General features: G+C 39.4%; 1 protein-coding gene across 1 annotated transcript in view; it reads left to right on the top strand.

The window, feature by feature from the left end:
* The window catches only part of GRAMD4 (GRAM domain containing 4), a 75,296-nt gene that overhangs the window by 41,004 nt on the left and 12,908 nt on the right, over positions 1-21,384 (top strand). Inside the window, exons 4-13 of the mRNA XM_014868954.2 lie at positions 4,082-4,202; positions 11,669-11,730; positions 13,617-13,749; positions 14,233-14,258; positions 16,094-16,185; positions 17,727-17,818; positions 18,748-18,796; positions 19,626-19,697; positions 20,995-21,038; positions 21,134-21,243. Of these exons, the coding sequence (XP_014724440.1) occupies positions 4,082-4,202; positions 11,669-11,730; positions 13,617-13,749; positions 14,233-14,258; positions 16,094-16,185; positions 17,727-17,818; positions 18,748-18,796; positions 19,626-19,697; positions 20,995-21,038; positions 21,134-21,243 (801 nt within the window). The remainder of the gene's footprint in view (positions 1-4,081; positions 4,203-11,668; positions 11,731-13,616; positions 13,750-14,232; positions 14,259-16,093; positions 16,186-17,726; positions 17,819-18,747; positions 18,797-19,625; positions 19,698-20,994; positions 21,039-21,133; positions 21,244-21,384) is intronic.

Below are 21,384 nucleotides of genomic sequence, written 5' to 3'. Positions count from 1 at the left end.
CACTGTTGCCTTGTCTTACAGACTTTTATAGCTCATTTTAAAAGAGCAATAGCATCTAGATATTGTCCTGCTTTTCTACGAAGTTGACTTTGCTAGAGAGCTTCTAAAGCATTTTTTCAGGGTAACACCTTCTGTCACAACCTAAAGAATTACCCACTGTGTAGGTATTTAGATGTTTGTGTGACTGAGTTCATAGGCTTCTGTAAGACTCAAGGGCATGGAAGTTTTTTACTCTAAATTCTCTACTTTATTACAGATTGCCACAAAAATCATGAGTAGCAACTATACCTATGATTTATAACTCATATATGAGTATATATATATATATTGAGCTGTATAAATTCTTGGGAGCAATCAATAGTATGGCAGCATCCAAGTAGGTGTATACTGTTACAGGCTACTACAGACTTTTCACTAATGAAGCAAACTTTCCAGTAAATCCCCAGAAAATGTAATTATGATGGATTATTCATATTAACATATACAAAAGTTTACATTAATACCAGTATCAAGCTTATACTGAACAGATGTCAGAATGGGCCAAACCATCCCAGATGTGGAAGGACAAACCATAGTGTCCTGGGTGAAGAACCACAATCTCAGAAAGTTTGTGTGAAGAGTTCATCTTGTTTAGGAAAGGAAAAGGATGTGCAGCATGCAAAGTTCTTGGAGAGAGAAGTTTTGCTTTGGATGAAAATTAAGTTATATCAGAGAGAAATAAGGAAAGTAAGGACACTACCATTTCAGCAGCCAATAGATGCTGTTAATTTCTATATTTCACCCAGAATAGCCAAAAGATGTTGTTTGCTCTCAGGTCAATTATTATTTTTCTAGACTGTTTTCCTTTCCTTGCAGATGTAACAGCCAATGTCAGTTACCAAGTCTTACTTTCTCAGGATGTTTTCTGTTTTCAGACTATTTTTCATCTTATCATCTTTTCAGATGATAAGTGGCAGTTGTGGTTCCTTGTTTTTTGTGCTTATCAATGGCATCTCAGGGTGTCTCAGGTTTCTAGGTACCAGGCTACTCATTTCAGAGAGGCCAGCTGTATTTCTCAACAATGTTTCTGGTTCCCAGGCCTAGTTCCCAGGCTTGCCAGCATTTTCTCTGTCAGTATTTCAACGGACACTTTCTTCTTTTTGTAATTTCCCCCCTCTAACCAGGTCACCTTTATGGCTGCTCACCTCACCTGAATGTCCAGCTAAGACATGCATTGAGCCTCTAGCAATATTTTAATGTTTCTTGCCCTGGAGAACATAGTGAGCTGTGATGGATATGCCTGGGAAGGAAATTATAGAAACTGATTTATCTGGAAGCTTGAAGTTTGACCTTTTAGGTTTTACCCTTTTGTGTGTGTTCGGAGTGGGGAGGATGTTTGAATTTTGACCAACTGAAGATGAAATCCAAGGAACCCTCCATTCTCATCATCAAGGAAGGTACTCATCTGTAAAACTCAGTAGAGAGATACCATGGTGAAATGTTCTTATGGATTCTTCTCAGGGGTCCATGACCTCTGCTCTTTGTGGCCAGCTTCACTCATTCTGCAGGAGGACTTTTCAGGGATAGAGAAATTTGCTTTAAAAGTGTAGTTCAGCTTGGCCACATAGTAGATTATTTCAGGGGAGAGAGCAAGGAAGAACTTCCCCCCCTTCCCCTCTCTGTGGCTTCTGTTGCTTAGCAGACTTAAGAGTATTTAACTAACTGAACACGAAGGTTTTACAGTGCCAGACCACACTGCTGCCAAAGTAGCAACAAATACTGCTTTAAGGAATTGATGGGGTGGATTTGAATTGCAGTCATGTATGGGAAAGTTAGGAAATGCTCTGAAATGTGAAGCTATGACAGTCCTTAAGGATTGGATGTTGTATTTTTTTGTTTGTTTGTTTATAGGAGTTCTGCCTCTTTCACTGTGTACCCTTTAACTCTGCCTCTTTCCATGAAGAATATTTGGCACTGCTTGTCCTCTTTGGAGGACAAGAGGTAAAATTTCTGGAGGTTTTGTTTTGGTTTTAGTAGTACAAGATGTAGCACAATCAGAACAACTGGAATTAAGGAAGCTGGAAGATCTGACTTTCAAGGACACTGAGGTTAATTTATAATGTGTGTGGTTTTCTTGTGTACACAAAATGCATAGTCACTTCCTCTTTAATAAAACAAAAAATGCGTAATGAAGAATTTTTTCCCTTTAATGGTCTTTAGAAGATAACGTCTCTGTCAAGCTTTGGAACTTTCTGTGATATCTTCATGATATTGCACAAGCTCCAGTGAATTTAAAGTGCAACAGATGTTTCCCCTCAGCTGTGTGCAGGCTCTTGTTCTGAAACAAGACAAGCCCTTGAAAGTAGGGTAAATTATAAATGTGGTTTTCTTGTTGGATTTAAAATTCCTTGTGGATACGTAGTTAGGAACAGCTCCATGTAGAAGTCTGCCGTTACGTCCACATCTTTCCATTTATTTACAAGAGAGGCAATACCTGCTGCAACAGTGACATTTCCCTCCCTCACCCTTGAGGATTCTCACTTTTAATTGCTGGAGGATAACGTTCTGTGCTTCAGCTCTTCTTCTCAGCGTCACTGACCATGTCTCAGTGGGGAGATGTATAACAGCACTCCTTTCTCTTTGGTGGAGTCCAGCCTGTAGCCTCACAGTAGAAGCCATTGTGTTGTCCCCTTGATTCATGTATCTTCTTTCCATCTCTCCTAATTCTGTGCTCTTACTAATTCTAAATTCTCTAATTCTAATTCTCCTAATTCTAAAGCCCTTACTGCTGCAGTACAGACAATCTCCCACCAGCAGATGAAGTGATGGGACACACTGCACCAGGCTTCCTGCAGGGCACAGAGAGTGCATCAGTTCCTCTGGACATGTGCAGTACAGCTTCAGAGCTTCTCAAGAAGCATAGTGATTGGAGACAGAGAGGCTCAGATATCAAAATTCTCTGATTATCAAAGATTTAGACAGCAAAAAGAAACAGAAGAGATTGTGTAACGACCCTCTGGAGGATATAATATAGTATACCAGTCTTGTAAAACAATATAAAAAGCCTGAACCCCCTGTGTTTGTAATGATAGTGGAAATATCAGGTAGTTTCTGTCTGATTTGTTGTAAACTTGAAATACACCTGCTGTTCTACTATTGATTGTTCTGATTGAGCTTAAGAACCATCCCAGAGAACAAAATGTGGAGTAAATTTTGGTTTAAAAAGAAAAAAAAAGAAATTCCCTGTCTTATTTTTGCCATGTCTCATGTATGCCTATCTGGGAAAAGTTGTCAGTAATAGTGACCCCATTTTAGCTCTAGAATAAATAAGGTCATGAGCAAGGACATTGCCAGTGACAAAAATCAGGGCTAATTAGCCACAAAAAAGCCTTATGCAGACTTGATACTAACTTCTTGTGAAAAACGTTGTGAGAGTGTGTATGTGTTTGTGTAAGTAAATATGTGAGTACATTTATATATATAATTTTTACATGGAGGTTAGTAGGGCACACAATAACCTTGGAAAAGTGTAAAATTTTTAAGTTAGTTTCTTGTTTCACAGCCCTTTCTTAAAATTATGGGGTGCTGAGGCTCACAGAGGGACCATCTGACTTGGTGCCAGAAATTGATGGGAATGGGTTTATATGGCCTCATATAACTTCTTCTGATTTCATGGTTTCGTTTTTTCCCACCCACATGAGACATGAGGGAAGAAAACAGATTTTTTTTTTTTTTTTAAGACCACTGAATTTAGCAATAGACAGCCTTTCCTGCTGATTATTTCTTTGGGGAATGAAGAGTATGTCATATTTAAGTAACGATAGCTTGTACCAAGGGCTTATTTTGCATCTTGAAAAGAAAACTTTAGAGTTGTTTTCCTCCTTGCTTAACAATTGTAATGAAACATTTTTTACTTGATACATCTGTGTGCTCTTTATAAAATCTGTCTAGCTCTTGAATACTTGTTTTTTTCTGGTGAGCATATTTGGTATAGCACAGCTAAAAAAAATTCCTCACACCTAATCTGTCATAATTAGATTTTAAATTTCTTATAGAAATACTTCAGGGTAACTTAATCTTTGTCTTCTTCTTTAATTAACAGAGGAGGAGCTCAGGAAGCTGAGAGAAGAAACAAACGCTGAAACGTTAAGGCAGGAGCTAGAAAAGGAACGGCAGAGGAGATTAGAACTAGAACAAAGAGTCAATGAAGTACTTAAAGCAAGGTAAGAGAAACATCTTCACTGTAAAGCTGAAAGGTGAGATCTCTGACTGTCTCTGGGAAGTGTTGGTAAAAGCATATGTTTCCAGCCTAGGTGCTCTTAAAATAAAGTAGCAGTTCACAGTGAGTGCAGCTGTCTATGTTGTCCTGTAAAACTACATAATTAACATCCATGTACATATAAGTTACTTGGCCATACATGCTGCTGTGGCTACAGAAGTGCCATGACACTTTCTAGTTGAGATATTCTTCATTTCATCTCTTGTAATGCCCTCCTTCTGGGATCTTGCCTGGAACTACTGAATGCCAGAGCCTTTGCCATGCCACTGCATATGCTTATACTTCTCAAAACCTGTGTCTTCTCCAGACTGCCCAGTCCGTGTTATTCCTATTCTAGCAGCAGCAAGGATGTCCCAGTGCCACAGCAAAGCCCTAAATGCATGTGAGTAACTGGAATTTGATCCTTCCTTGCCACTGCAATGACAGATAGAAACACCTCCCCATATCCTTAGGTTCTTTCAGCCTCAAGGACATCCATCTTGATGATGCAAAGTACTGCATTTGATGTTGTCTCTCCTTACACTGCTTAGCTACATAGATCTTAAGACCATAGCAGTTACTTGGGGACCTGGTTGTTCTAGGCCACTTGTGTACATAGCTGCCTGTTTTATCTTCCCCAGCAGTAGCTGAGATTACTCGGCTGAGCAGCAGGATCTGTGGCTCACCACCAAGTGCTGTCATCAGGAGATGGTGCAGGCTGAGTTGGTGATCACATGCTAAGCACTGCCACTTACTTAGAGGTGACAAGCAAGAGCAGACAGGCAAAATGTTTTGCTTGGATATGCGGTTTTCCAACACCATGCGAACCCTTCCCAGCCTCCCACTTCCTTCTGTACTCAGGTGTAAAAATACCTTTCTGCTGAGGCTGGCAGTCCACGTCTGCTGGTGGCAATGAAAATAGGAGCAATTTATAGGAAACATGTGGACCTAGTTTCTTTCTGTTGTCTATCTACCTCATGCTCCTATGGAACTATAGAATTATTTAGTTTGGAAAAGACCTTTAAGATCATCAAGTCCAACCATTAACATAGCACTGCTTAGGCTGCCACTAAACCATGCAGTCAAGGGCCACATCTACATGTCTCTTAAATACCTCCAGGGATGGTGACTAAACCACTTCCCTTGGTAGCCTGTTCCAGTGCTTGAGAACCCTTCTGGTGAAAGAATTTTTCCTAATACCTTGCCTAAAACTTCCCAGTGCAACTTGAGGTGATTTCTTCTTGTCCTATAGCTTGTTACCTAAGAGAAGAGGCTGACCCCCACCTGGCTACAACCTCCTTTCAGGCAGTTGTAGACAGCAGTGTGATCTCCCCTGAGCCTCCTTTTCTCCAGCCTAAACACCCCCTGTTCCCTCAGCCACTCGTTGTAAGCATACACACATACTTTATTTATGGGTCAGAAGGTACATTGCTGTCTTTCACTTCAGTCACTGTTTGCAGATTTGTTATCCATGAATTTATTTAACACTATTATTTGCTTGAGCTATCTTCCACTGGAAACTATGGAGACAATACATTACAGAAGTCCCCTCTTAACTCTAAAGAAGCATTTTATTTGCTTTCCTTTTTAACAGATTTGTAGTGATTTCAAGAAGTGCCCCGCAGTTACAGAATTGTAAGATTTGGGGAGTTACTGTTCAGCATTCAGTTTATTTGCCATCCTTAATGACTCCTTTCTTCTCTTATATTCTCTCCAGTCTAAAGTGTTCCTGCTTTTCCACTGTCTCTTTAAGGGTTCTCCATCCCTTTCATCAGTTCAGTTGCCATTCTTTAACTGTTTTTGAGCAGTATTCAGAATGTTGGTGCACCAAGGCTGTAGATAAAAGATGAGGCTTTCCCTCTTATTCTCAGTACCCACTACAGTGGGATTTTTTTAGGTGGTATTTCACAGTGATGATTTTCCAAAATCCCTGGTTCTATGCAAGTTGGTCTGTACGAAGTCTGGACCTGTGGTGCCAGGTCAGCTCAGAAGGGGCTCTCGAAGGTCCTTGTGGAAGAGTCTTGTTCCCAAGCCAGCACCACAACTGTGCAGTGGGAAGGTGGCCCAGACTGCTCTGATCTCGACTATTTTTGAGTGACATTTTAAAGCTGCTCTTACAGCTGGGATGTGAGAGTGCATTTTTATTGCCTGTGCTGGTTGGTCTGGCTGTGTATCTAGACTGGTGTTGCCTGATAGCTGAAGAGGAGAAACTTGGTCCTGTTGCATGCTGAGAGTGTCTGGTAGCACAGTACCAGCTGTACAGAGCAGTGAGCATTGCTTGCTGCTGTTGGTAGATGAAACTGATGCTTAAGGAAAGGATGCTTCCTTGCCTGTGACTTGCTGCCTTGAAGGAGTTGCTTGAGATGCAAATTTGTCATGCCTTTAGTGCTGGCACGGGCCTTGGCTTTGTCCCGAGGGCTGCTCTGGCTGGACTCCAGGTCATGCACACAGAAGGGAAAAGAGATCTCATGGAGTCCTGGAGAAGGATGAGGAGCTGTCTTCTTCTGCAGGAAGGTGCTCATTATCCTGCTCTGTTTCACAATAATAAGGCTGACTCAGAGTCTGATCTGGCCCACTGCAGCTTATGAGTACAGGTTTTACAGAGATGAAAGATAGGTGAAAGGTCTTTGTTTATCAGTATTTGTGTCAACATCTGTGCCTTGTTGGATTCTGGACAACAGCAAATCTGTAGCAGGAGTGACATTGCTAAATTAAGGTAGGATGACATGGCTCCCTGACTGCCATCCTAAGGATTACATTAGTCCTGTCAGCTTGGGTATTGCACTTTGGGATTACATTCAGCCCATTATCCTCTCTACCCAAGTGTTTCTCTAACAAGTCTTACTACTGTTTCAACCTTTTTGTGACAGGCAGGATGTGTAAGGTGACAACAAATATAGGCTTTGAAATATAGTCAAAATAAGAGTTTGAAAAATTTTCGGTTTCTACCCAGGAGGGGAAAAATTTCTTTTTCCATTATTTTCTCTTAACTTGTGCTTCATTGTGTGAAATTCTTCACTGCTTACTATATTTTGCACTTCACTGTGGACATTTAAAAATACTTTTATTAGGACTATAGGTGAAATGTTGGCTTACATAGTTAAATATGTATTAGGCCATATTTATGCCTGATGGAAATTTAATTTTATTAAGCAAAGTAACTGCAGAAAGTCCTGTCTGCTTATGTCAAATTCACCCTGCTTCTAAGGTAATTGTTTGCAGTTTTAAAATAGATATTCATATGTCCACTTGTAGGGGACGGAGCAACTTTGTGGTACTTAGTCAAAGCCTGGGGTTTGCATGCACTGTTCTTTTTGCTTGCAGAAGTACACTGCTAATGAAAACCAAACTATGCTGTGGTATATGAAAAGTTATTTAAAAAGTTGCAGTATTCAAAAGTGTTTGTGAGGCAGATCAATACATGTAGCAGTATAAAACATGATGAAAAATGTTTGGCAAGGAGAAAGTAAGTTCACAATCTAATTTTTTTTTTCTTCTGAAGAACGTGAGCTTCATTTGTTGAGGTCTCAGTTGTACACACGGAAGAGGGTGGAGTGGAAGAAGAGGATTTTGGTGCTTTTGTTTGTCATGGTGTTTATTGTTGGTATATCTGATTATTGAGAAGTATAGTGGCATCAGCTGAAGTTTTCCACAGATACAGGTCAGAACATCACAGCATTTGGTATGGCAGCTGAAGCTTAAGACATTTTGCAGAATGCAGAATGGTGCATAAATAATCTGGAATAGTTTGTGTGAGCTGTTACTGCCATATTTTGCAAATTTTGAGCTACAATCATGCAGGAAAGAAAAATAACAAAAAGTTTTGCATCAATACTTAGCAGCCGCCTGTGACTTATGCAGCACACCTTGTTATTAGTATCATTGTGAACTATTTTTACAAGAACCAAATAGACAATGCTTCTCTAAGTCACTCTTCCTTCATTGTGGATGAGAATAGCAAGGGCTTCTGAAATGCTTGCTGTATTTTAATGGGAAGGAGATGGAAAACATGAAAATTAGTTAAACAGGTTTTTTAACAGCTCTTCAGGGTAAGAGGCCATGCATACGTGAAAGATAGGTTTTTAAACTAGTCTAAGAAAATACCTGCTTATTTTTGTGTGTTTGAGGTTGGAATGCTCTTTTGATAGAAGTACACACATATTCAGACTGCTTTGAGCAATAGGAAAGGTGTTAACAGCCTTGAATGCCTTCTACAACAGTGGCTGAAGAACTGGTGGTGGGTTGCTTGTGAACGTAGAGTTAGCCTGTGGGAAAATTGCTTTGAATATGTCTGAGAACATCATGGCAGTGACTGCACCTGTTGTATCCAGTAACTCTGGTCTGCACCCAGTTTTTTGGGAAAGTCTGTTGATTCACACACATCTCAACTTGCAGTTGTATTCAGGGCCTAATATGAACAAGCAAAAAATATTTATTTAAGGGAAATGGCCTTCAATGTCAAGGTTCCCTTAACTTTGGTGTTATACTTGCAAATAAATAAATAACACTTGGGTGCTGTTCCCTGGGGCAGCACTACATCAGAGTGTGCTAGTTGCTTTTCAGTGGTACATGTGTCCTGGTCATGAACAGCTCTAATATACATTAATATTGATGCTTCCCTGACCTCAGTATATTAAAAAAAGAGAGAAAAAAACCAAAAAAAGGCAGTTTGTGCTTGTCTCCACCATTGTCTGAGGTTGCTTTTATCTGTTTCAAATAGCCTGTGCTTTAAATGGCTGCAGTCTCTAGTTGCATGAAAATGACCTAGTTTCATGTTGAGGATGTGTTGGTGTTACCAGTTACACCCTTTTTCTGGGTGGAAAGTGTGGTCCAAGAGGAATTAATGCAGCTTGTTTTCTTAGGTTCAGGCTGTGGTTAGGAAGCCCACATAGGAGCACAATGTTGTTCTGGGGACTCTTTATGTTTTTCAGCCTTTTAAATAATCTCTGGCATGAACAGTGGTTCAGAAACTTGGAAAAATAATTTCTTCCCTCAGTCAGTGGTCTTGATGAATTGGATGGTTCGACATGACCTGGTTTTGGAATTGAACTTCTCAGTAGGTGTGCAAGCCCAAACAATGAATTCTGAGCTTCCTGTCCCGGATCTGTCTGAAGTGGCTAATTATAACCTGATTCACAGGTGCAGTAATGAGCTGTCATTAACCTGATGATTCATAAAGGTCAGGTTCTTCATGGGGAAGAAGTAACAGGCAGATGGCAAGAAAAACATTGCCAAAGAAATGAAACAAAAGCACCAAGAAGGGCCAAAGCCAACTGTCATATGCTCCTGATGGAGTCCAGTAAGGCTACTGTACAGAACTACTTCTTGATGAGATTTTCTTGATTTTTTGCCTGAGAAACATGGGGAGCAATGATGCTGTGCTGCTTCTGAAAATACATCCCGCATGTGAAAGGAAGACCCAGCCTGAAGACTGACAACTGACAGTGCTGGGATCTCATCTTGGCTCTGTCACAGGAGTTGTTCTGGTGTGACACCACTCCAGCCAGTGTCTCCACACAGCAGGAATGGGTTGAGTAACTGGCTCCTGCCTGCTTGTGAATGACCACCTCTTTTCCACCTAAATATGTCTTCAGCTTCAATGAAACAGTTCCAATGACAGATTTCAGATGAAAATGCTCAACTATATGGTGTAACCATCTGATGTGTGGCTGATGGGGAAAACAAGACACTGCTGTCTAATAGTTGGTGCAAATTTGATCATGTTTATTGCTATCTTTTGAGAGCTGGAAATGGAGGAGGTGCAAGGGTGTGGGAGAAGAAGCAAAGATAGGAGGAGTTTTTAGCTGAGGAACCCGTGGCTTATATAGAAACTGGAGGAAAATGGCACAGGAACCAAAGTTCCTAAAGCTAAAGAAAGAATGATATCGTTCCTATAGCTAAAGAAAATAAACTGAGGACATTTCAGGTGACTTCTGAAAGGAAGAGTTGCTGTAAATATAGAAGCCATGGGAAAAAGTCCTGACAAGTCATGAAAGCAAGTGTCTTTCAAAGCAAAAAACATTGAATTCAGCTCATCAACACCAATAAATGCTGAGCTGTAATTCATAAATCAGCAAATTGCTTTTAAATGTTCTTTTTAGAAATGAACAAGGATGTGGAAAGCTCATTAAGGATGGAGAATGCTTAGGAAGGGAGGGAGGTAACAAGTTCCATAGTTTCTCCATCATATTCATTGATGTATGGTAATATTGAGGCAGCACACATTAGTAGTGACCTTTTCTGCACACAGTACAGTGACATCTTTTCCTAACGTCCTTTCTAGAGGAACAGCAGGAGAGAGGACTGCATACCCACCTGTATTGCTGCAGTCTGCCCAATGCAGTGGTATCTCTCTTCTTGCTCTTCATTTGCTGACCATGTTTCACTGGATTCCCTTCCTGAGGAGCAAAAGATGAAAGGAACATTTGAAAGTACTTACATTGCCTGATAAATGAGTGATCATGAAATTGCACAGCTGATGCTTTTTTGTTTCAAGAACTAATCTTTTCAATCGTACAACTCCCTGTCAAGTAAAGCTTTCTGTGGCTGGTATTATGTTGTCAGAGCTCCTGGTTCATTAGAAAAATCTTTCCATATGATACCTGCATGGATGACTTTGGGACTGAAGCCTGAAGTATTCTCAAGACAGGTTGGCAGTTGGAGGTTGTGTACAAATTTAATTTGAAGCCTTGCACATGTACAGAATGCCAAAAGCATTTGTGTTTTTAAAAATCTGGTTCACTCTAAATGGACGAGAATATTCTTGACTCCTTTTGAAAGGTGAGACCAATGATGCCTGATACTTGACATATATATTTAGAACACTTTTGTTGTAGTTTTTCAGGCTATTTCTAGTTTTCAAGCTATTTTTCAAGTTGGTTGTGATGTGTCTATTTTGAGAGCTTACAACATAACATTTTGAATCATTCTGAACACCTGTTCCTCTTGTGAAGTTGAGTGATGTTTGACCCCAGTAGTGATGGCAGAATTCAGGATTCGTGCATTAAATTGTGGTTTTGCTCTACTGCTGTGGTTATCAACTTGTGATACGGAATCCCTTTTAATTTATTGCTGTGGGAAAAGTCACGGCTCTGAGGAGTTTTCCTGGCAGGCATTGCAGTGAATATACCACACAAAGGCATAAATAATGCAAGAAATTTGATACTACATTGTTGAGCAGTTGTAAGATGAAATTGAGCTGTTGGTGACAGGAATGGCTAAACCCTGCCTCTCCTCAGTGGATGATATTTCCCAGGATTCTAAGTGTAATGAATATTTTGAGTCTTGTGAAAGGGCATAAGCTGTGTTTTCTCTTGTCATGATTGTATAATCTCAGCTATAGAAACCATGGAGGTTCTGGTTCTTCCTTTACCTGAAAAGGAATAAATTCTTCCTCTGTAACATTTCACGTTGTTTCTGTTTTCTTTGTAGGGCAGAAGAGGTGCCTGCAGCTCAGCAACCTGCAAAGCCACAGGCACAAGCCAATGGAACAGGTGAGCTTGGTCAGATCTCTAACAGCACTTCAGTTCTTTTTTTTTTTTTTTTTTAACCTTAGAAGATCAAATCTTACTTCTGAAGAAGCTGAATATGAATGACAATTCAAGCAACTTCTCTCTCTGTACATGGTTCTGCATTTACTTTTTATAGTTGACTTTGCATACCTGAGCAAAGAATTTATTGTGTATTTTAAGGCCTTTAGGTATGTAATGGAACCTGTTGGCTCACTTCATCTTTCTTCCATGCCTTGCTGATCCTTGACTTACCAGAAAACAGGTGTAATACATAGAAAAAATGTTCTGTTTTGTTCTCAATTGCAGTAGTTCTGTTATGCCACTAGCCATATTACTACTTAATTCCTCTAAAAGAAGAGACATTCTGGAGAAGGAGTAAGCTTTAAGAGCTATTAATTTTTTGGACACCTACACTGTCATCTGTATTTCTCAAGCTGATGCTTATTATTAATTCAATAACGTACTGATGGCTGAAAGAGCTAAGGCAACAGTCAAATTCTCAATCTTTCAGTATTTTTACTTTCCTTCCTCGTGATTGAGACTTGGGCTTTTAGATCTGTGGGCTAAATCTGAAATTTCCCCTCCTCTGCTTCGGTAGTGTCAATGCTTTCTGTTATGTGAACTACAACCTGACATTTTTTCCTCTTGTTAAAATCTCCTTCTCAGTGTTTTCTGAAGTATTAGCGTGTGGGAAGCTACTTCCTATTTTTATTCTCAAATGGAAGTGTTATCTCAGCTGTAAACAGTCACTAGATACCTTGTTTTTCTAGATTTCATTAAATCGTTAATAGTTTTGATTCTGTTTTCTGAGCACTGCTGGCTTGTTTTTTCATGAGCTTAAATGCATCATTTTGGCTGTTGTAATTGGCTGATTGATCTTCTATGCCTCTGTTTAATCATATATTAATTTCATGGAGTTCTGTACTAAATTTGGTCCTGGAATAATTATGACCAATATCCTCTTTGTGACATTGCTGTATTGAGCTACGTTTCCAAATTGTCTGTTCCTTCTAGACCACAATTTTGTGAGTTACAGGTCATTGTTTTGTTCTCATTTGACATGCCTTAAGGCTTTTACCCTGATGATATTTCCATGTACCCCTATATTATATTTTTCCTGTAAAACTGACGTACATCACTTCATTATTTTGCTGTATAATTATTTATTCCCAGGTAGTATTATGACTGTATATTCCATATATAGAAAGTGGCATATGCAGCATCATTTCTGAAGACTGACTTTAGAAAAAAAGAAGCTGCATATTTTTGTGGGTTTTTTTTGTATAACTCTATAAAGACACACAGGCACAATCTTTATAAACTATCAGTGGCTGGAAAGTGGAAGTAAAAATGCCTCTAGCAGAATCTTGCTTATGCTTATGCTTCCACCTCCCTTTCTTGTCAAATCACTGTGGCTGCAAGGTGGTTGTCCAGCTCTCTCTCCAGGAGTGTTTTGCTTTGCACTTGCTTTTCTCAAGGTGACCCTTCAGCACAACAGGGAGCACTGAGATTTATGTCAGTCTTTTGTTTACAGAAGTCTCTTAATCAGAAAATTTTTTTACTGTGTTTGCTAAAAATTGTTTGTTAGGATGTTTTACTCTTTGCGTTTTGGGTAATAAGATTCTTTCAGGTACTGTCCTAAGAGCAATACAGGAGTCACCTTTAGTCTTATTTTACCAGTTTAATGCAGTTGGGGGTCCTGTGCAATGGCAGAAGTAAATTGCAAGTTTCTACAAAGAGTGTTGGTGAAGGACAGGGAAGCTGTACAGTGTGCTTCCCAATGAAGTACAGTGTGTGGGAACAGGGGCTGGAACTGGATAAAGAAGTCTTCTAGCATTATCCTGATACTTAGTGCTTCTCTTTTGTAGATAAGAGTAGTCACACAGTCTCTTCAAGACTCCAAAAATGGTTTGGTGACAAATTTGGGGAGTATGTTGAAGACTTCAGATTTCAGCCAGAAGAGAATACGGTGGAAGCAGAAGAGCCACTTAGTGCTAGAAGGTAAATCCCTAATGTCATTGTCAGAAACTGTTGGTGCCTTTACAAGTTGTTTTTTTCCTCACATTTTTTTTCTTTTTAACCAACCTTTTGTATGGTTTGAGCAAGTGTTTCAATAACAAATAATAACACCAAGAGTACAGAACTACCTCAAAAGTTTTGTGACTGCTTTGGATAAAACACGAGGTTTTAGGTTTATCTGCTGTTTGAAATAAAATAAGATTTGTATTATTTACCAGGTTTTGTCATATGCCTCCCAGAAACTGTGAACCAAGTCTTAGTTAGGCTGGAGAGCTTTTAAACTTCAGTTTTCAGCCTGATGCTAGGTAAACTATATTAGTTACTAGAAACACCTTTTGTAACAGGCAAGAATGAAGCTTTATGCACATATAGTTTATAACTGTGACGAGTATTTCAGGGATCCAATGTACACAAGTGTGCACTAGTTGTGTATTTAATAAGTTGCTTTCATCTATTATTTTTCAGGTTGACTGAAAATATGAGAAGATTAAGTAAGTACTTAGCAGTATTTTATTCCTTGTATTTGTTCTGGTTTCATTTAGGAGAATACCTGCGACTTGTCAGTGGTGTACATGCACTGCCTTCAGAATACCTTTTAAGGAACAGTATTAAGCTTTGGGTGATGCTTAACTCCCACTAGGTTAGCCACAAAATCTAGATCCATGTTGTCTGAGGAGCCTGAGTCAGAGCTCTCCAGAATGTTGTCACCAGTGATTTCCAAGCCTTGATCTGCTCTATGGGCTTGGTGTAGGCTGCTGGAGCAGAGCAGATGGAAGCAGCACTTGAGACCATGAGCTCTTCCAGTGCCTTGGGTGTGCTCTTCCACTTACTTCATCTGCTGCTTTGGTTGTGCTGCTGATGCTTGAAGAAATCTAGTGCTAATTGCTTAATTATTTCACATAGGAAGTATGTTTAGGATAGCTGAGTCTCAAGCCAAACAACAGTAAGTCAGAGGCTCTCTTGAAGAAAGACTTGAAAAGTTGTGAGTTCTACTGCAAAAGAGAGCTTCTGAGGCTCTCTGTGCAGGAGGCATCATCATTCTTCTCATCAGGAAAGGCAAAACTGGTGAGGTCCAACAGAGGTGGTCCTGCAGCAGCCCTCTCCTGTTTCCTTGTGTTCCCTAGCTCGTTTGCCCAAGTACTGAAAGGGCATAGAGGAAGAGGGTAAAGGATAAGAGGGTTTTAGGGAGCTGAGGAAGAGCTCCTCTCTCTTACTCCTGATGGCTGGGTGTGTGTGTGTGGCCCTCTCTCAGCCCAAGTCAGTCTCCCATGCAGTGACAGCAAGACCAAAGGTCTGCAGAGGTGGGAGACAGACTTCATCAGGGAGTCTTGTGCTGGGTTGCTTGGCTTAGGAAGAATTAGCAGCAAAGTGCTAGCAATGGGTAGAGTCCTGGAGAGACACAGCCAAGAGGTGTAGCCTGGCTTTATCTAGCTGGTGAAGCAGCAGTAAGGGAGGGAAGGGCTCTGGATGTTGTCTACCTAGACTATAGTAAAGCCTTTGATGCTGTTTCCCACGCCATTCTCCTGAAGAAAGTGGCTGATCATGGCTTGGACAGGTGCATGCTTTCCTGGGTAGAAAACTGGCTGATGGCCAGGCTCAGAGAGGGATGGGGGATGGAGCTCCACCCACCTGGTCACAAGTGGTGTTCCCCAGGGCTCAGTATTGGGGTCTGTCCTGTTTAATATCTTCAGCAATGATCTGGACAGCAGGATGGAAGTTTGCAGATGACACCAAGTTGGATAGGAGTGTTGATCTGATGGTGGGTAGGAAAACTCTGCAGAGAAAATCATTTAAGGACATGGTTTAGTGGTGGATTTGGTAATACTGGGTTAATGGTTGATGCAATGATGATTCTTAAGATCTTTTCCCACCTAAATGATTCTGTGATTCTAAGTTGTTCCTTGGTGGCTTGTAATTCAGTCAGGTTAATGTACATTGTTTAACAGTGAGACAAACTGACAGTGGTCTTTAGGGTAATACAAACATAGTTGAGTTTATGGATGTTTTTGGCATCCAGGGCACCCTTATAAAGGATGTTGATTTTTTTTTTTTTTTGTGACACTCTATGTCTCTGTACTCAAGACTTTAGACCTAATCTTTGGTAACACTTCAGACATGTCTTGGGGTAACACTTCAGATTTTGGAAATGCATTCATTAATTGTTCAGTTACTTCGGTGGGTTTAATTTTTTTTCATTTGGATAAGCCTTTTTATCATTACATGTCGTGAATATTCCTATGGTTTTCTAATTTGTTTGTAATTTACAAGTGATTTAACCACTGCCAGCTAATTCTAACATTGTGTTTTTTTCTCGACTTCTCTTTAGAGAGAGGTGCCAAACCTGTTACAAATTTTATGAAGAATCTTTCTGCCTTATTAGACTGGTATTCTATCTACACTTCTGCTATTGCCTTTATTGTAAGTTACCCTACTCCTCTGGGAGTAGTAAGAACTTGAAAAAATACATTATTTGCTGAAATTTATTGAAACTGCCATATCTGAGTAGGGGTTGTGCTGCAGTTCAAGTCAAATAGTGTAATTTAATTTGACACAAAATGCCAGTAGTGGTCACTTCCATTATATATAAAAGCACTTAAGTTGTGTTTCCTGGGTCTCTTGTAGCATAGTTCTGTAACTGTTAAAATAACTTAGAACTGTTCACTCCTTTCTTGTTGCTCATCCCCCAGTCCTGATAGTTCAATGGTTACTTCAGCCTCTGCGAAGTTTTTTGTTGTCTAGGGCTGAAATGCTGGTAGTGGTTTGATGGAAATGCTGATAGTGGCTACATTTGATGGGAAGCTATTGTCCCCATCAGGGCTCTTTGCCATTTGTTAGGATCATACTGATGAGAGGTAAAGTGCCTTGATTTCAGTAGGATTCAATGTGCAAGCATCAGGTATGTGAGCTAAGTTCAAGCATTTCTATGCTCTCTTAATGAGATTTGGATGCTGCAAACAGATTGAAGTACCTAGTGGAGATTTGATTTGTTTTCCTTCCTCCTATTGTTAGTTAAATGACCTAAATTCTTTTGGTCATAGTATATATGAAATGAATTTCTGTCAGAGGAGTTACCAATAGCTATGTGGTGAAAATGCCATCCACCTTTTTGTTAAATAATACCTCCCTGTAAGTTATAGAGCTTATGCTATTTTGCATGGCACAGCTGAAGGAATATTGAGGAGAAGACTTCCCTCCCAGTGTCCTCTGTCTGTCCCTTCTCCATATCTGCTGATTTTTCTCTTGCCTCACCTGGTAAACCCATTTTTCAGATAAAAACTGAAAGAAGAAACTTGAGCTGGTTTTTTTGAAAGCTCTGGGACCTGGGAGCCAAGAGCAATGTTTCACTTTAGGGTTATCAGTAAAAACCCTAGTGTCTCTCACAGAGAGACTTTAGTCTCTGCTTTCAGAAGCTGGGAACAGAATACCTTTTGAAGCTCTTTGTGTTTGTACTTTTTACATAAAATAAAACCTGTTTTCTTGCAATCTTTTTAGTCTTGGTAAAAATTTGAGATTTTGACCTGAAATAATAGAATGAGAGTTTATCCTGTTACCCGGTATGAGGCTAATATAACTCCCCTTCTATACCATGGCTTCTGTAACCATTGCTGACCATATCATGGTCATGTAGAAGATTCACAGACTTCAGGGTTTACCTCCTTTTTTTTTGCCTCCTACCCCTTCAGGTAATTGTAGTGTTGAAAATACTCAGTACTCTCTCTGAGGCAGCTGAGAACTAGTTAAGTGTCATCTCTGGAGATTTAGTTCATTCTTAGTTTGGATTTTGCTTTCCTGGGTGCAGGGCCATTATCAGTCATGGAGTGGCTAAAATTTATTAATTTTTGAAAATATTAATTGCATGATTCTGAGCCCAACATCACAGTGGGAAGTGGTATTTCATGTAACTCACTGTACCCCAGTTTGTAATCCACATCTCTCTGTTTTTTCTTCTTAATCTGCAGATTTACATCAATGCTGTATGGCATGGCTGGGCCATTCCTATGTTCTTATTTTTAGCAATTTTGAGGTTATCCCTAAATTACCTCATAGCCAGGTATTTGCATAAATACTAGCTTACTCTCTTAAGTAATGCTTTGTTTGAAAGATGTTTTGTGATTCTTGCACTGAGTTGTAAAACTGCTACCATTTCTAATATTTTGAGGTACATTTAACACAGTGAAATTCAAACTCAAATATCCTTAGTGTCATTGTTCAGTTTCTGTAATCTTCTACGATTATTGGGAATTATCTTTGTATCCTGTGGCTTGGATTATCATAAACAATTTTGCATGCTCTCAGACAAATCCTTTAGCACACTAAAATTCTAATATTTCTAATTCTGTGATGTTTAGAGTACTTGAAGAACATCACCTTCAATATTGAAGCTTGCTGTTTTGCCCAGCAGAGGAGGTGTACCTAGGCCTAAAATGGCAGTTTTGCCTTTTTCCATAGCTCTTGACATACTTTATTCAAAGTATCTTCCATTTGTAAATTCAGTCTCTTCTAAAAATTAAGTCTGGGTTTTTTTTCTAAATGCACCTTAAAATGGTGTAGAGGACCTTAATGTGCATATTTGTGAAATAGTTTTCTAACTTCTTAATTGATACTTTCGGTTTGACATTGTATTCCCTGGAAAATTCTGGTAGCAAATAGGCTTCTGAATAAGTTGATGTAATTTTCTTCACATGAAAAATAAAAATATTGAAAAATATTCCTAGTCCTTTACTCCATACACACCATTAACTTTTGTGGTAAAACCCACAAACAGTGATTCTGTTTAGTATCTACTTAAATAATATTTTTAAAGCTGGCTGGTTTTGGCCACTTGTGCTTCTGTTATGTTGTGGGTTCTTTGTTAATTTGGGGATTATATTATTTACTTTTAAGCCATAAGTGCTTATTGCAGAAAACTGCTTTTTTAACCTTTTGCAAATAATCCGTGTTGATGGATGGAGTTATTTTAACTATTTCCATCATTTCTAGGGGTTGGAGAATACAGTGGAGCATTGTGCCTGAAGTTTCTGAACACATGGTAGGTCTTTGAACAGCTTCACCTGTAAGCCTGCAAAAAAGTTGCACCTTTCAGCCTTTCTCTGTGTTTGTGTGGGTAGTTGGAAAGGAAGAAAGAGCAAGCAAGCGAGTGAAGATATTGCATTTTTGTTCTTTCTCTTGTAATTAAAAAGTCTTTACTAACAGCACACTTAGGTTCAGATGCTTCACCCTAAAATATTCCAAACTTAAAACACTGAAATATGTTTTAAGAAATTTCGTTTCTGAAATGAATTTTAATTTATCAGCTTGGGACAAATTAGGCCATGAAGTCTTGCATTCAGTTTTCTTTAAGAACATCAAGTCCGTCTGTTTAGTATTGCCAGCCCCATCACTAGGTGTGAGTGCATGTCCATAAGTGACAGATCTAAGTGTCATTTAAATACTTCCAGGGATAGTGACTCCACTTTCCTGGGCAGCCTGTTTTAAGGCTTGACAACCTTTTTAAAGAACAAATTTTTTTTTCTGAATAGCTGATGTGCGTCTCTCCTGACAAAGTCTGAGGCCATTTCCTCTTGATCTGTCACTTGTTACCTGGGAGACTGACCCCCACCTCATTACAACCTCCTTTCAGATAGTTGTAGAGAATGATAAAGTCTCTCCTGAGCCCCCCAGATTGAAAACTAAAAATAACCAGCAATGAAAGACATAAAAAGTAGATCTGAAACAAGGGAGGAAAATGGTAAATGTAGGCTATTAAGAATGAGATGAGTATTGCCAAGAATGTTGGGCAGTCACCTCGTTCTGATGACTTTTGTGAAATACATTTTATCTGAGCTGCAAATCAATGGATTGTCTCTTTCTTGCCTAAGGAGCACCCAAAAGAGGACCTGACGGTGTCTGAGAAGTTTCAGCTTGTTCTGGACGTGGCTCAGAAGGCGCAGGTACTGTGCTGCTCTCCAGCTGCCTCCTTAGAAACAAGGGGGCTCATAGTCCAAGTAGTCAAAGGAGGTTATGCAGCATGTGAAAACAAATGCCTAAAGAAGATACACTTTTCTTGCAAATATAGCTTTACCTATGAGCAGTGGAGATCTCAGTAAGACTCCTGAAACTTCTGAAATGGCATGATGCTTCAGAGGATAGGTTGAGGTTCTCTGACTGCAGCTCTGAGCAAGCTCTGGAGGGGAGCAGAAGCAACTTCTCACAGTTTTCTACCTTGTATATGCATTTAAGCTTCTGATAATGTAGAATGGGTGGTGAATCTTAAAAATGTACTGGAGTGTGGATCCCTATCCCAAATCTGTTAGTGACAAAACTAATGTAGGAGACTCTGTTCCTTTAAGATTTAGCTGAAGGCTGTAGTCTGTTTAGCTGTGTTAATTCAACAGTTTGCACCGCATATCTAAAATAGCCTATTTTAAAAAACTCCACCTCCTCCAAGCTTTGAAATCTGCTGATGTTGGAGAGGCTGAAGGAAAGTTTTCTCCCAGCTCCATGAGTTGGATGAGGTAGCAGCTGAGTGACTTCACCATCCAGTTGAACTGCAGCCTTGTGCCATGCCTGATGATGTGTTGCTGTCAAAAGGGGTTTAGCCTTCCCTTGCTAACTGTAAACGCTCAGCTCCTTCCTTCTGCTGGGGGTGGTGCATGTTTATATGAACACCTTTGGAAGTTGATTGGGAAGGTGAAATTTTCAGGTGCTCTGACAGTAAGGATTGGTCAGAGAGTATGGCCTGAGTCCTGAGCAGGGATCAGTTGCATCCCCATTTGCTGGAATTACTTGAAATCTGCAGTCTCCAGTGGTTTATTATAAAACCTGATAATGGTCTATTTCTAAGAAGAGAATAGTCCTTTTGATGAACTCAGTTACCACTTCCTGAAATTTTGTTACCTACTAACAGAAGCCCTTTATTCTTATATTGACAGCTTAATCTAAAATATTTGCAGTAATGAACATGCTTTCCAGTCATGACAGTGGTATCAAATAGTTTCTTCACTTATAACAATCAATCACAAGTTAGAGAACAGGGTTAAATGAGATGGAAGTCATTAAGTATTGCTATTCTGTTCTGTATTTACTCAGTCGTGAAGTATATAAATGGCTAAATACTAGTTTTTAAAAATCACTGAGATTTGAGAATTGCTTACCAACAAAGTCAGAAAGCTATTTGTTTTCATTATGTGGACAAAAAACTCCAAAACAATGCAGAACTTGGTTTTAATTCTCTTGCTTCTTATGCAGAACCTTTTTGGCAAGATGGCAGACATACTGGAAAAGTTTAAAAAGTAAGTTTTCTGATGTGAGATTTTCTTCCCTTTAAAAATAAGACTTAACCAGTATCTGTAACACTGGTAATAAAATTTTGCTTTTTTGTTTTCAGCTTGTTCATGTGGGTCCAGCCAGAAATAACACAGAAGCTCTACATTGCTCTATGGGCAGCTTTTATTGCATCCTGCTTTTTGCCCTACAGGATTCTTGGGCTTGCATTGGGTAAACACAATAAATAATTCACCTGTTACAGTCTAGACTTAATGGTTAAAACTTACATGATCTTTAGAGGGAGAATTTTAGAGTTTAAGAGAGAAAACCTGCATTAATAAATCATAGGATGTTTTAATGTATTTTCATTGT

This window comes from Sturnus vulgaris, chromosome 5 (assembly GCF_052056855.1).
Source record: "Sturnus vulgaris isolate bStuVul1 chromosome 5, bStuVul1.hap1, whole genome shotgun sequence".
Taxonomy (NCBI): domain Eukaryota; kingdom Metazoa; phylum Chordata; class Aves; order Passeriformes; family Sturnidae; genus Sturnus; species Sturnus vulgaris.
The sequence above is the reverse complement of the archived record's forward strand: the minus strand, read 5'-3'. Positions and strand labels throughout refer to the sequence as shown.